General features: G+C 44.0%; 1 protein-coding gene across 1 annotated transcript in view; it reads right to left on the reverse strand.

The window, feature by feature from the left end:
• PLCL1 (phospholipase C like 1 (inactive)) overlaps positions 1-12,361 on the reverse strand; it is a 220,956-nt gene extending 208,595 nt beyond the window's left edge. Inside the window, exon 1 of the mRNA XM_075711057.1 lies at positions 12,089-12,361. Within this exon, the coding sequence (XP_075567172.1) occupies positions 12,089-12,361 (273 nt within the window). The remainder of the gene's footprint in view (positions 1-12,088) is intronic.
• Between the last annotated feature and the right edge of the window lie 3,951 nt (positions 12,362-16,312).

Consider the following 16,312-nt stretch of genomic DNA (forward strand, 5'->3'; position numbering starts at 1 on the left):
AAGTAATTATAATGGTTTTTTAAAAAAAAAAAAAAGCAAGTCTTCAAAGTTGGGAGGTATTGCTGCAAGGGAACACTCCTCCATGGTGACCAAAGGTACCAGGAGAATGTTCTGAAGTCTATGAACAGGCTCCGATTTGATCTCAATGAGATTTGGAGCAGTCCATTGAACTGAATTACTTCAAAGCACTATTCCTGTCCATCAGATTTGTGTATCTCACCACTGCGTATGAAGGTGCCTCCCTCTCACCCATAAAGATGTAGCAAAAAAAAAGTATTGAATATGAACAGAACTGTTAATATGCATTCAGCACGCAGACCCTGCAGCAGCACTGCCAAGCAAATAATTCACAGCAAGCGCGCTTGTTTATTAAGTCATCTCTCTTTTTTTTCCTCAGCTCCAATAGCAACTTACTCTTTTTTGTGTTTCTAATAAGAACAACTGTTATCTGGAAACAATCCCATGAAATTCACTCTTCAGCAGTAATGTTGTTTAGGTTTAAAGTCATAGAGTTTTGCCAAACAAACCTCACCTAGCTCAAAGTAGGATCAGCATAAAAAAAAAGTAACAACATTTTAAGTCTTTAAGAGCCTGAAAGAGAAAATTTCGAAGTAAAATAACAGGGTTTAGTGATTGGGTATTTGTGTTCAACCCAATCCTTCCTTCACTGATGGCAATGGAAAAATTGCTACCGATTTCAGAGACTGCAATAACTATGTTTATACTCAAAATCTGCATTGCTTTAGGGAGCAACCGCCACTGTGAATCATAACACTCCAAGAAAGAAATTCACAAGCTATATATACTATGACTTGCATTTCCAAATCATACACAAGTACAACCAATTTTACATTAACACCACAAGACGAGACTTCCTTCAGGATACATCCATACATATTTCCCAGAACAAATCTCTATCTACGCCAGTGCCAAGACTCGGGTGTTACTCGCGGAGCGAGGCCAGTCCCGGCAGACCTCACGCGCAGCGTTGCCACCGAAGGCTGCGCAGCTTCCAGGCAGTCTCCGGGACCAGGCTCCATTTACCACAGCACACAAAACATTTGCAGAAAGTCTTTTTTCAAACGTTTAATGAATTCCAATGTCTATTTTTTAGCCAGCGCTCGCAGAATTTTTTATTACAGTATTTATATGAGGTAGCCTGGAGGTGTGTCATACTCCAATGGAATATAATTCTTCTATTAAACTATTACATTTGTTAAATTAATTTAATAAGCTCCTACATAATCTCGTTTGGAAAAAGAAAAGAGATCTTACAGTAATTCATTCATAGTGCTCTCTCCTGATAGCTCTGGCTTGAAGAGATTGGCAGTCACTTTAGCTGAGCAACATCAACTTCTAATCAGATATTTATGAAAATTGTTCTAAAATTGAATTAAAACAACAAGAAAAAAAGCAAATCACATGGCTCTTCCAAACAAAAGTACATATAAGAAAATTTAATGCAATAACCCAGAGCTCATCTACATTTACAGTAAGAGTTGCCTATACTGTACTTTGCAAGTATCTTAAGAGAAAATCTAATTTTAAGTAAAACATGATGCTTTTTATTCCTCTATGCAAATAGCAACAGTAGGCTAAAACTGACAGAATCCAGCAAGAATATCTCTTCTGTCAAAAAATTATCCTGACAACAAAACCAAAATTAAAACACCACTGTGATATTAACTTACAATAGTAAAACTTGCGTAAATGCTATGGGGGTGTGGAAAGCTTAATAGGAGATGCCCAAATGGCTCTGGAGTCACCCCAGAATGGGTGGTGAGCTTCACTCAGGAAGAGAGGGGTGCAAGGAATTAGATTCAACCACCAAGCTGGCAAGAGCAGGACCAAGGCAGCACTCGCTCATCCTCCTCCTGTTCCCTACACCAGAGCTCCCGTAAGTGCTTGTGGCAAAAAAAGTCCCTCTGGCCTCCTGGCAGCTACCTGGTGCCCTCCTGCAGGCCCCCCACTCTACCCCAAAACTTTACATCATTCAGCCACCGCTCCCCTTAAATACCTACCCACCTCTAGCTCTGCACATGTCCAAGAGACCACTACACCCAAGCAACTCAGCTCCGGCAACAAACCATTATTTTTCTGCCCTGCACGACTTTCCCCGCGGGGGAGCTCAGCGCTGGGTCTGCAAACGGGATCCCCGTGGCTGCGCTCCGGGCTCTCGCTCGAGCCCTGGGCTCTGCCCTTCGCCTTGCCCCTACCATGCCTGCGCACGCTTGGCTGGCTCCTGACTCCCACTGCCCAAGCTCCCAGCCAGGCTCCCCGGTTTTATTTTAGTCTTGCCTGCTCCCCATGACAGCCTCCCCTCCCTGCAGTGTTTGGATTACATATAATCCAATTTTCTGAGTTTCACTTGAGCTTCTAGCCACGCTCTCACCCTGCTCTGCCCATGGTTTTCCCAGTTACTTGAGCACTGGCATCTGATTCCTTCCTATTGCTAGTTACTTCCTACCTTTTTCTTGCAAACGGTGCAGCTAACATTCTCATGTGGTCACTACAGCACACGTATTCCTCAAAATGTATTGACTTTGCGGTAGGATCCAATGTTACAGAATTTCTTAAATTCATGGGGTCTTTTTCATCAATACTCCTGGCAGAAGTTTTTGGCTGGTTAGTTGTTCTTTTGGTTTTGGTTTGTTTTGGTTTTTTAAGCAGATGCATTTTGGTTTTTTAAGCAGAAGCAGATGCAGATTCTAGGGGATGCATCAACACACACCACCAGCATACACAAAAGCAAGATGCATATAGCCATGTTTACATAAGCAGCAGGCCTCTCAAACTACAAATGCACCCTGCATTTTATTTAAGCAACTTGGTTTTTAGAATCATAGAATCATCTAGGTTGGAAAAGACCTTTAAGATCATCCAGTCCAACCATTAACCTACACTACCAAGCCCACTCTAGACTAATCAAGGGTAGACCAGACTAAACCATATCCCGAAGTGCCACATCTACCCGTTTTTTAAACGCCTCCAGGGATGGGGACTCCACCACCTCTCTGGGCAGCCTGTTCCAATGCCTGACCACCCTTTCCGTAAAGAAATTTTTCCTAATTTCCAGTCTAAACCTCCCCTGGCGCAGCTTAAGCCCATTTCCTCTTGTCCTATCACTAACTACTTGGGAGAAGAGCCCAACACCCACCTCACTACAACCTCCTTTCAGGTAGTTGTAGAGAGCGATAAGGTCTCCCCTCAGCCTCCTCTTCTCCAGACTAAACAACCCCAGTTCCCTCATCCGCTCCTCATAAGGCCTGTGCTCCAGACCCTTCACCAGCTGCGTTGCCCGCCTCTGGACACGCTCCAGCACCTCAATGTCTTTCTTGTAGTGAGGGGCCCAAAACTGGACACAGTATTCCAGGTGCAGCCTCACCAGCGCCGAGTACAGGGGGACAATCACCTCCCTGCTCCTGCTGGCCACAGCATTCCTGATACAAGCCAGGATGCTGTTGGCCTTCTTGGCCACCTGGGCACACTGCTGGCGCATGTTCAGCCGGCTATCTACTAACACCCCCAGGTCCTTTTCGGCCAGGCAGCTTTGCAGCCACTCCTCCCCAAGCCTGTAGCGTTGCATGGGGTTGTTGTGACCCAAGTGCAGGACCCGGCACTTGGCCTTGTTGAACCTCATACAGTTGGCCACGGCCCATCGATCCAGTCTGTCCAGGTCCCTCTGCAGGGCCATCCCTGTTTTTGTTGTGTTTTCCCCCCAAACTATCTGAAAGAGCTAAATAAGATAAAAACTTTTTGTAGCTTACAATCAAAAGAGATTAGCAATCCACCAAAACTGTCTAATGAATTAAAAACATGCTATGCATACATATAATATGATACAGGCAATTAGATCCAAATTACACTGGGAGAATCACTATTCAACATAGCTTGACAGACTTTGGGTCCATAAAATAATGAACCATGAGCACTATACTTTATCTGATTCTAGACTTATTTGAAAGGTAGGTAATTAAGTAGCCAGCTTCAGACTGAATAGATAGCAGAGATTCTTATTGCCCATTCAGAAGTAGTATCCAAGTCACCGAAACAAACTTCCAGTGCAGAATGATTTTGGATTCCTAATTATCCAGCACCCTGCTGCTTCTGCAGTCATTTACACCCATGCAAATCAATACAGGACAACTTTGCAGGACTCAAATTAATTTCCACTTTGTATGAATCTCTGAACAAGGGACTGGGCAGCAAAGATGTGCTCCTTTTCCCCCTCAAAGAAGTACTAAAGCAGCATGACATAGGTCAACCAGGAGGGACGAGATCAAGCAGGATGGAGAACCTCTGGGGCATAATCAGTGTGAATATAATGAATGTTTTCTGTAGCTGTTTTTGCTAGGATTATCCAAGACATGGTGTGAGTGTTAGTACTCCCCTAAGCATGCAACTCGGGAGGAGAATCAGACCTTCACGGTATACATTTACAGCTAGAATATTTTTTAAAAGCCCCTCAGTACAGTAGCAAAGTAGTAATACTTTGGTGTCAGTTACCTTTTAGACTTTGATGCACCTTTAAATAAGCATGTCACAATGACACTACCTGACACATGCTGCCCAAAATAATCCCCAAGACTAATTTTGTTGATGTAAATGGCTCTGGAACATGAATATTTTATCTCAGTTTGATTCCAGGTAATTATTTAAATTAGGGCCTGTACACAGTCTTATTGGTTGGAGACTTTCAACTTAATAAGTACATGTGTTAACAATGAACCATGACTAAATGAAGTCATTACAATAATTGGTAATTTAAAAACATTTCAGGAAGGGGCTCAATAATCACTAAAACTGCAAATTTCGGACATAAGATTCCCCCAGAAAGCAGTATTCTACATAAGTAGGGCTTCAAAACAAAAATGTTTATGATACAGAAAGATTTAAGAACAAGGCTTTAACAGTAAATACACTTCTATACCAATACATATGAAGATATCAGTCTTCAGAATTTGCTAGTATTTGGTAAAGGCATTTAGCCTTTTGCAGAACATAACTTTTGAATCAAGTCTGAGTAGTTCCTAAACCGTCATGCATGTCAAAACCTCCAAGCCATATTGGCTAAAAGAAAAAAAATAAGCTAGAATACCTGTGTAATAAGAAGTTGTATTAATCATCATTCCCCATTTCTTAGAAAAATCACCAAGGTATTACCAAAAATTACACCTACCAGGTGCATCCCCGAAAGAAAAAAGAAAAGTTGATTAGGGTTGATTAGGTTTACAAGCATGATCAGCTAAATGTTTCACCACAGAGGATGCATTATTGGTTCTACAGTAACTGCCTGTATTTTCACACCTACTGTGGGGAAGGACAGGAAAAAAAATATACCATTAACTCAAATAGAACGTTTTTGGTACAGATGGAGTTCATCTCAGTGGAACTACAAAATTAATAAAATATTATCATAAGAAATGGTATTTGCATCTCTGCACAGATATGAAAACTTAGTTTTATTAACAGCTGCTTAACATGTTTGGAAAACAGTAGAAAGTATTCCTCTGCCACTGCTCTACCCACCAGCACCACTACTCCAACAGAACATTATTTTAATCATTATTTATGTACTTCTGCACAATAGTCTTTGTGCATATAACATACTTTAAAAACAAATCAACCAGTATCACCAACTTAATCTCTTATTCCTGACCATAACTGCTCCTACCTCTTACCTAGAAAACCTATTAAACAACTTCCCGGAAAGACCTGCCAGAACTGGTGTTTGCAGATCACCAGACTTGCTGGTATCGTACAGAAAGGATATTGTCCCACCAGTTTGAAAAAGGTCACCTTTAGGTAATTTCAGTGGAAGACATTCAAATAATCTTGACCATTATGATCCTGTATGGAAAGATACCACAAACACAATGCTATTATCCATCTCTAGCCACATGTTTAATGAGATCACTAGTCATATGTTACATTATGTGCTATATGGAATCGATTGACAAGAAAACTAGTCCAGAGTTAGCAGTCAGCATAACAGACAAATTTGCTATAAGCTTTAATAGAAGCAGTTTACCCTGGATGTAGGTTGTTGGGGTTTGTTGTTTTTTTTTTTAAAGTACTAACTAAAGTCAGTGTAAAGGCTCCCATTGATTTTTAAGAATCTTTTAGCCAGGCTCCAAGTTCTCCTTGAGCAGAAGTTAACTTAAATAATGTTTTACTTGAGTGCAGAGATGGTTGGAAATCATAATTACCATATTTTGTGGCAAATCCAACCATCAGAAACAGTAAGTCTAAATTAAACATGAAAAATTCCAAGAAATTTAATGGAAAGAAACCTTCATCTATTATTCATAGATTGACTTGGGCACAAGGTACATATTAAAATGCTCAACAGCAAGTGTAAGTGACTCCAGGCCTGCACAAGAAAAAAAAAATCTCTGTAAGAAACTTTTCTGGCAAAACTTAGATCCCTGAAAGGCATAAGAAGCTAAGCAAGCCTTCAGGACAGCTTCATGGGACCCATGTGCCTAAATCCTGCACCTGAATCCCATTTTATACACTTAAGTCTTCAGTGGATCGTGGTCTGCACTGCTACAGATTATTATTATTGATAGCTTGATGCAAAAAAATTCTACAAGATCTAAATCCTTCTCACTACAACGTTATCATCTTAGGCACAGCCATACTGGACCTACCAATGTTGCTTTGTTTTCAGCTAAGAGGTGGAGGTTGACCTGAAATGCCTACTGCCCTCCATGAGAAAGCATCTTAGTGATAAATGCAACAGTTCCATAGAAAAACTGTCCATCTTCAGTGATACTAACTACTGGATATAATTCATTTGACAAAAGCAGGTCTACAACCAGTACAGGTTCTGTTCAAACCTGTCTTAAGTAGATGCTTATGAAAAAACATGGTGGTTTTTAGTGGAATACAGGTGCAGTGTTATGAAATTATTATAAAGACTACAAACAGCTATGCCGCAACAATCCAAAAAATATCTCCAAAATGCTTCTCTTCTGTAAAGCTGGCAAAAAACCCACCCCAAATTCATTCTAAGTAACTAATTAACAGAGAAGATTCTTTTCTTTTCTAAGAAATTATTACACTAGCAATGAAAGGAAAACAGTCTTCTGTGTCTCTTAACACTGTATTAAATTTTTTCTTAACAAATAGATACCGGCTTAGATAAAGGTCAGTCTAGGCTGGTATCCCAGCTACAGGAGTAAATGCATGGGGAGACACATAAGAAGCAGGAAAGTACGAAGTGATCAATCCTCCACTGTAGCTTCCCAGTGTTCAACGGCTTACAGTTTGGGGACTTTCTAAGCCAGATGCTTTTGGTGCATTGTGAAGCTCTCCTCCACCAATTTGTCATTTTGAACCTGCTTGAACCCATTTACATTTCTGACTGCCACAGCTTTCTGTAGCTGTTAAGTGCATGATTTAATCACATGCTGTATCAGAAAATACTTTCATTTGTTTTAAACCTGCTGCTATGTAACTATCACTGGGTTTCCCCTACTTCACATTCCATGAAAGAGAGTAAATACCAGTTCCCTGTTTCTCTCTCTTTGGGAATTTACATACACTAAAACATCACCCACCAGTTACCTTTTTCCAGACCAGTCTGATGAATTTCTTATTTAGTGGCAGTCTTTCCATGGCTAGGCATGTCATTCTTACCCTTCTCTAGACCTTTTTAGGCTCTACTGTATTCTTTAATGTATTCTCTACCTAAATATTTTCCTCTTTTTCTAGGGTACTTATGAATATGCCAAAGAATGCAGTTGTGGTAAAATCACCATTGGGCTATCAACTAATCCATCAGCTTTAATGACTCTTACATAGTCATAGTTTTAGATTATGAAGAAGCAAGTATCTAAATGTAAGCTTACACAGCAAAAGCTAAGTAAGAGTTACTGGAGAATCATCACAGTCCTGAAAAACTCTACTCTTTTGAAAAGAAGTCCTAAATAGTCATGTTGCATATACAGACGTATCATGCATTTAAAACACTTAAATTCTGTCACCACATTTCACAATATAAGCTGAAAGAAACTAAGCCTCATTCTTTTTTATTGGGGGGGACGGGACGGGGACAGGCGGTTAAAGCTAAAAACGTCACTAAGATAAATTCAACTTCTTGAAACAAGACAGTTGGCTATCTTGATACACTTCCACTGATTAATTCAATTGCAAAACCCTAATCCTTGCAGTTCTTAGACTGGTAGTACGTGACAGGCAAGGACAACTCAACTGGCTTTTAAAGAAAAAAAATCTTTGCATGAAACAGAAGCAAATAATCTTTGGAAGAACTTCGGTGAAAGGTCTCATAGCTCTACCGTGACTGAAGTTAAAGTCTGACTCTGCAGTTCCTACTTCAAGTTCACTTCATGGGCATAGTCTGCTGTTGCTAACATAACAAAGCTGCATTACCTGCTACAGTATCTTGACAGAAAGATCCAGGAAGAAAAAAAGCACGTGGTCCCAAAAGTTTGTATTGCATGCAAACAAAGCAGAGAGAGAAGCCTGATAAGACCTGACAGGGAAATATTTTGGTAAAAAGTTACAAAATATTTCAGTAGGCATTACGTAAAATATTACACAGCCTTCCTACCCATTTATTAAAATGCTTGTACATGGGCAATGTCAGAAGGAACATGCCAGAAGGAAAACAACATCAGTCAACTCTGTTTAGAACCCCACACAGGAAGGCTTGCAATGCACTGTATGTAAAGAAAGAACAAATCCAGTTCTTCAAGCACTGTCTTCCATTCTCCTGACCTAAAAGTGGTTGCAATTAACATCTTATTTGCAAACAATTTGCCCTGGTTTATTCACAAGGAAAAAAAATGGAAACACCTGGCAAACAATTTAGCCAATACACGGTACATCTTTAGGCTTCTTTGAAAATGGGTCAAGTTCTATGCTCTCTTGCCCTTTCTCTAATTTTGTCTCCCAACCATTATACTCTGCTTACTTCAGGCTCCTTGTGGCAAAAACCCTTTCTTGCTCCAGTTCTGTAGTAAGACTGTTTACCTCTTCCTTGCATTAAAAAAACCAAACAAACCCAAAAAACCCAACAACTAATGCACATGTATTAGGGAAATTTTCTAAAGCACAGGAGTGGCTACAACTATTTCTCATTAATGCTATTTCAAATTTACCTCAATTTACAAAGCTGTAAACATTAGCAAAGCAAAATGGGAATAAAAATATTCCAGCTACATTTTGTTCTTTTTATATAAATGAGTTCTCTTGTTTCTGAAGCCAAATATAGAGCACATGAATGCACTGAAGATTATCTAGAAGGGTTCGTATTTTACTTGCAGTATATGCCAAATGTAATTTGCTGCAGGAGAGTTTTTTAAAGCAAGTCAAGTCCCTGTACAGTCCTTTATATTTCACAGTTATACTGTGGATGCCAAAACACTCCAATGTAAGCAAGTCTGGCTTCCACTGGAATTGTGCTCTCAGATGCTAACCTTGAAACTTGCAGAGTTCTAAAAGATAGCTGGGAAAAAATGCTGTTAAAAGTGTATTTTGATCATCTAAGTCTACAGAATTTTAACTTTTGCTTAATTCAGCGAGGCCACTCATGCTTAAAGTACACCTTTAAATAACTGGGAGAGAAATAGGAAAACAGGACAAGAGGGTTCAACTCCTGCAGAATAAGAACTTGCCCTGACTGTACAACTTCATTTGCTTTCTTAAACCTCCTTTTTCAGTGGTAAGATTGACTTAAAGAAAGTGACGGAATACTACTCTGACTGTGGATTTATATGAACATACAGACTTTTTAGAGTAAAATAAATACAATAAAACATCGTAAAATGCCTTCGCCTGCAAAACGTACAATGCTTAAACAGAACTCCTGCATGTTGAAGTCCTGAAAAAACAGAAAAGGTAAGTTAAGTTGGGGGGTTTTTTATCTTAATTCCATGTAAAATTTGTATTCAACACCTGATGAACATTTCCTAAGACATCAGAAATTGCTGAAAGATGCACACAAATAAATTAATTCCTATGCCAAGTTAAAAATATTTCCCATTCACTGGTATAATGTGATTCAAAACACTTTTATATACCACTAAGACAACCCTGTGGAAAAATAAACGTAATGCTCTGTATGAGGTCCCAACAGTATGCCTTAGAGATGTACAGCCTGCAAATTCTCAAGCTGAGATACCTGCTATCAGACACAACCATGTTATCTAATTTAATTCATCATCTTAACAACTAAATTTAATATGAATTATGGTGGGTTTCATTCCATTTCTATCATAAGACAATTTCAGACCCTTACAGTTATTGGAATAACTTCTAGTCTCCAGGCTGGATCTATGCATAAGCATCCTTTGCTCTAAAGGCAATGCTGTCCTAGAAATCAAATTTTCCCTCATATAGTATTCAATCCATTGACCTTATCAGCCCACCCTAGTTATCCTTCTCTGCACCTGCTCCGCTTTGAATGCGCCATTCCTAAGCACAGGAAACTGAGTTTACCCAGTATTTCAGATGAGCCTTACCAGTTCCTTATACAACAACATTAATACTTTCTTATCTCTATCAGAAATCTCTCTGCTGATAAACACCATCCCAGGATGTATGTCAAGAAATTTCCTCCAGTTGGAAGACAGATTGTTATCACTCTCAGTAGTACTGTCAAATATCAGCCTATAGTGAAAACGCTACTCAGTCATTAAAACTTATCTACCATTTGTGAGGCTAAAACATATCTACCACGTAGAACTGGTATAGTCTGTAAAAACAATGATACGTTCTTTAATTTAAATCCAAGATTGTGCATTTTCAATTTTTGAAACCTTCGTGCAATTCCAAGAGAAAATACCATTTCCATACCAGAACACTTCCAGAACTTTGGTCCTGATTTAGTAAAACATTTATGTAACTTCAGATTGGAAGCATTCCCATCACATTCAGTGGATGCCTTTAGAAGGCTAAAACCACACTTCAATGCTTTGTTGGACTTAATGGGTTAATATTTCAAGGTGGAACTTACAAAGGATCCTCGAGGCTCTTTTGTATTTAACTACCTGGGTCTCCTCTGGACGTTAAAGCTTTGAAATGCAAAAAGCAAATATTTTGTTTATCCTTTCCTCCTTTGAGCCGATATACCAAGCTCTAAGAGCTAAGCATGTGTTCTTGCTTCTTGCCTTGAGCTACAGCTCTGCCCAGTGCCTTCGCACATTTACAGAAGCGAAGTCTCATTTTCCGCTGTTCTCCCGATGCCTTCCAAGTGCAAATCACTACAAGAGGATCACGTGTGACCATATGCTAAATTAAGTTTGCCCAAGAGACTTCATTCATCGTCTCCCCAGAAACTAGCGATTAGCCTACGTACTTGCAAGGAGATACCATTTAATTCGAAACCTCATAGTTTATTCTTAAAAATTAAATTGGGGGGGGGAGGGGGGCACCAACAGATAAACTTATTCATAAGGCCATTTTCCTCACCAGATTATAACAAAGACGGGGGCTTTTAAGATCACGCCCGACCTGTTAATTTCACATCAAGGGTGTTAAACACACGGCGCTGCTCCGTAGCAATCTGTAGCAATCTCAGCCTCCAAACACGCCTTCTGTTAATTTGTGACACCGCATATTTTGCTACTCGAGAGCAAAGAAAACCATCGCTGCAGAAGCTATTTATTCTGCCTCCAGGTGCTTCATAAATATTAAATAAGAACAGATACGAGCTGCTACACAAGAACTTTACAACTCCGTGGGAAGCTGCCCCGCTGCCAAATCGACGGGGCACGCCGGAGTGCGGGCGGGACGCCGAGCCCTCTCCGCGGCGGCAGGAGCGGCACCGCACCCCCGGCCAGCTCCGGACCCGCTCCCCGGGGACCGACCGACCGGCCGGGACCCCGCGGACACCCCCGCCGGCAGCCGCTCGGCCCGGGGACGCGCCCTCCCCCGGAGGGGCTCCGGGGAGGCTGCGCCGCGGCCCCCGGGCAGGGCTGCTGCCCCCCCCCCCCCCCCCCCCGCGCCGAGGGTGCCCGCCGCCGCCCCCCCGGCCCCCCCCCCCCACCCCGGCCGGGGCGCACCGGAGGGCGGCGGGACCCGCGGAAACTTCGCACCGGGGCGGGCGGCCCGCCCTTACCTTGATGATGCTGCTCCTCCGCGGCGTGGCCTTGGCCGCCTCCAGCAGGCAGGCGTCGGTGTCGGGCGCTGCCGCCGGTCCCAGGCTGCCGCCGGGGAAGCGCTCGGCGGCACCGACGGCCGAGACGCCGCTGCGGCGCCCCCGCCTCCTGCCCGCGGCCGCCGCCGGGGCGTCCAGCGAAGCCGGCTCGGGCTCCTCCTCGGCACGGTGAGCGGCGTCGGGAGGGGCACGGCCCGCCGCCGGCTGCTCCCTGCTGCCGGCAGCCTCTGCCATCGCCCCGCCGAGCAGTGTCAACTTCTCCGGGGCGCTGAGAGGGCGGGGGAGACGCGCACGCACGGACGGACGGACGGACAGCGACCCGCGGCGCTCCTCTCACGGCACGGCGGCGGCAACTTTCCCCGGAGGAGCCATGCCGGAGCCCCGCAGCCGAGCGTGCCCGCGCGGGACCCCGCAGCCACCGCGCTGCCGGAGGAACGGGGAGGGCGGGGCCGGGCGCGGCCGCGGGGGAGCGCCGTGCGGGCGGCGCGCGCAGGAAGTGCCGCCGCGGCACCGCTCTGTTGTGACAGGAGCCGGGCGTGTTTTGGCAAAGGCGGCGTTGATGGACGGGGCGCCGGGCCACTCAGCGGCTGCGGCTGCCCCCCGCGGGCGCCGCGGCGCCCAATAGGCTTGGCGAGGGGCGTGCCCGCGGGACGCCTGGATGGGCGTTCCGGGCGGTGCGCGGCGGCGAGCGGCCGAGGGGCAGGTAGCGAGTGAGGAGCCGCAAAACCTGATCGCACCCCACCGCGGCTCCGAGCGAAGGGGTGCGGGGGGGGGGGGGGCTGTCGCCTCTCCTCCCCTCGTGGGGAGCGGGCGCTGGGACAGCCGCGTGAACGCTTCCCCGCGCGTGTTTTAGGAAGGTTTGGGCTGCGCCCGCGTTAGAGTGAAAACGGGGTGCGAGGGAAGGGGGCTTTAGGTTAACGCCTCTTCGGACCCGCAGCTGCGGTGTTCGTGCGGAGGCACTCGCGTTGGGAGCGCGGCCGAGGGGAGGCAGGGACGCTGCCGAGGCGGCGGTTAGCGAGGGAGCGCCGCCGCCGCCGCCCGCCGCGGGGCTGCTGGTGCGGAGGGGGACGCCGCGCTCGGGCCCCGGTAGCTGAGGGCGGGCCAGCAGAGCGGGTGCGAGGCGTGAGGGGTGTTTCTCGTAAAAGACGGCAAAGACGAGTCACGTCGGGACTCTCCGTCGCTTGAAAGCGAGCCCAAAACACGGCCAGCCATGCGGGGATGCGGCTCCGCCTCCCCTCAGCTCGCTCCCCTCAGCTCGCTCCCCTCAGCTCGCTCCCCTCAGCTCGCTCCCCTCAGCTCGCTCCCCTCACGGCCGCCGGCGCGGGGCAGGGGCCCGCACGCGCCGGCCCCCCCTCACAGCCCCGGGCCCCGCGGGGCCGCCGGCGCGCGGCGCCCGCCGTTGCAGAGCCAACACCGCCCCCTGGCGGCGCGGCGCGGCGCGGTGCGGTCGGGCCGGGGCTGCCCGCGGCGGGGCCGCTGGCGGCGGACAGAGGCGGCCGCTTCCCGCGCCCCGCTCCCGCCTTGGCCCCGGCGCCGAGCACCGCGCCGTCCCGGGTGCGGTGCCTCAACGCGAGGCGGAGAAGAGGACCCACCCGGGAAAGGTCATCCCCTGGGCGGCCAGGCCAAGGGCCGTGGTCAGCCATGAAGGGCGAGCGCGGTAGCTGTCCTTTGCAATTCTTCAGGTGGTATTGAGTTATAATGAGATTATCGACACGGAGACCTGAGGAGAGACGGGGTAAGGGGGAGTGCCGCAAGGGTAAAAGCATTGGAAAGCAGGCATGCCAGGTGAGAAAGAGATGATATAGAAAGATGAAAAATAGGAGGGGTAGGGCTGGGCAAGCTGATAGCCACTGGAGATGTAAGACTCTTCAAAATTACAGCTATCGGCTTTAAAGGCAGTAAGACTCAGTGGAAAATTTCATTTCTCTGGTGTCTAAAGTAATTTCCTAATGAATGTGTTGGGCACCTGTTGGCAGTCAGTGATTAAGCAGGAAAGAGTAAAAGGTAACCTCCTTACCCCAGCCAGTCATTAGCTACTAACAAATGCCTAGCTACACGACATAATTGCCACTTACAGGATATGGCATTTTTATATATATATATACACACAATATATAATATTTATAATTCCACATAAAAAAAACAGAACTTCTGTCAAGGTTACTGAGGCATTTATCATGTTCAACACAAAGAAATGCTAATTGAGGGACAGATCTAAATATCACTGAAATTTTTTCTATGAGCTTCCATCTAAATTTGATGTAAACAATATGTCATAATACATGTATATAACAGTTGTTTGGGTTTTTTTTTCAGTGAGAAAGGCCACAAAATAAGTAACCCTAAAAGAAGGTACAAAATGCTCACATTGAAGAAACGTTTATCTTAAAAAATACTGGAGAAAAAAGACTGGTAAGGGAGTGGAGGACTCAACCCCATCCTGCATTGTAAAAGAGGGAGAACATGATACCAAGTCATTGTAACAAAGGTGGGGGGGGGGGAAATCCACAACACCCATTAATAAAAGCTTATGGTTACATATCCACCTACTGTCACACAGACTGACCTAAGACGACTAATTTAAAGACAATGGAAAAGGTAATTACCATGCAGTATGTTATCAGAGAGAATCATTACTTCATGTAGAAATATGCTGTAGCTTTTTCATATATTTTGTGAAGCTTAATCACTGGTTTAATTATTTGGGAACAGCAAACTACTCTCATAGCTGGAATCGGCTGCATTTACCAGGAACTGTTTGTAGCGTGTTGCACAAACAGATGCATATAACATATTAAAGAACTTTATCCTTTCTAGGATGTCTTACACATTTCAAATTAGAGAGAGACGTTTATTGTCAAATGCATTTGTCTTCTGAGATCAAAAGTTTAAAATCATTTAAGTCTTAAATTACAACCACTGACATCTTAAGTTTTTACTGAAAAGGGTCTACAGGGAACCTACAGATTTTAAGTTTCATAAACATCAAGCCTACAGGGAACATAAAACAAATCATATTTAGAATTATGTATGGTACAGCTAAGAGAGAGTTTAGTTAAACTTCTTTCTAGAAGAGAATAAAAGGTTGACTATTTTTTTAGTACTGTATTTCTGACTATGCATCTCTGGATGCGTCTGAGGCATCTGATCTATCTGCTTCTGTTTGTAAATGTGAAGAACCATGAATTATGAAGGAAAAGAGCAATTGGGTTTGATACTTTTTAGTATCTGTTAAAAAAAAGAGAGGTAACAAAAGGAAGCTTTACACTAAAAGTGCTTGCTTAGAAAGTAAAAAAAAAAAATCAAGATTGCTTGGTGATAAGTGTATTTAACAGGTTTCCATATTTAGTTTTAAGATGATCTGATGTAGCCCACTGTACAAAGACACTGCAGTGTTGTCTACAATTACTTGAGATAGGGACAGATTTTCAAGAACAGTCAAGGAATTCACTCAAGCTAAGAAAGGCAAGATGATAAATAAAAAAAATCTGTTTGTGTTTGCCTGAACACATGAGTCGGCAAGTGCCTGCAGTGTCTGTTTTAATGTGTTTTTTTGTACACTGAACTTACTCCATCCTCGAGGCACCCAGTTTTTCCTTAGTGGGCGTATTTTGCGTCATAAACCAGCTGAAAAGACAGTCATCTTGGAGCTGTGCTGGAGTATAGCTTACATAAGCCAGTAGTTTCCACCTAGATAGTGCATTTTGGGAAGCTCTTAAAATTAAGTGTTCTGCTGGGAGCTGAAAGTGGTGCTCCTGTACCAATTGACCATGGCTGATGAAGTGTGAAAACTGACATCTTTTCCTGTGTCAGGAACATCTAATTTGCAAGACCAGGAAAGAGCAATAGGGAACAAGTTGTAATTTCTTCAAGTATGCATGCACAATGATAGCAAATCATAATTCATTTTAGAATTAATGAGACTTATGCAAAGCTACTGATGAGAAAATGTATTACTAGGTAATTCTTAAAATAGTGATTTTTTTAAGTTTCAGTGGTTATTTTGTCTGTGCTGTTTTATCCCGAATATATTATGGAACAAAAAAGCATATTAATTATACATTTTATTTATACAATAAGTACAACAAAGATGTGCTTGTTGCTAACCTTCACTCGCGTTTTGGCAAGACAAGCCCAAGTCATATTTTGCCTAGAAAACTATTATTAAGTTTTTAGGCTGAGAAA

The sequence above is a fragment of the Pelecanus crispus genome, chromosome 5, assembly GCF_030463565.1.
Source record: "Pelecanus crispus isolate bPelCri1 chromosome 5, bPelCri1.pri, whole genome shotgun sequence".
NCBI classification, from domain to species: domain Eukaryota; kingdom Metazoa; phylum Chordata; class Aves; order Pelecaniformes; family Pelecanidae; genus Pelecanus; species Pelecanus crispus.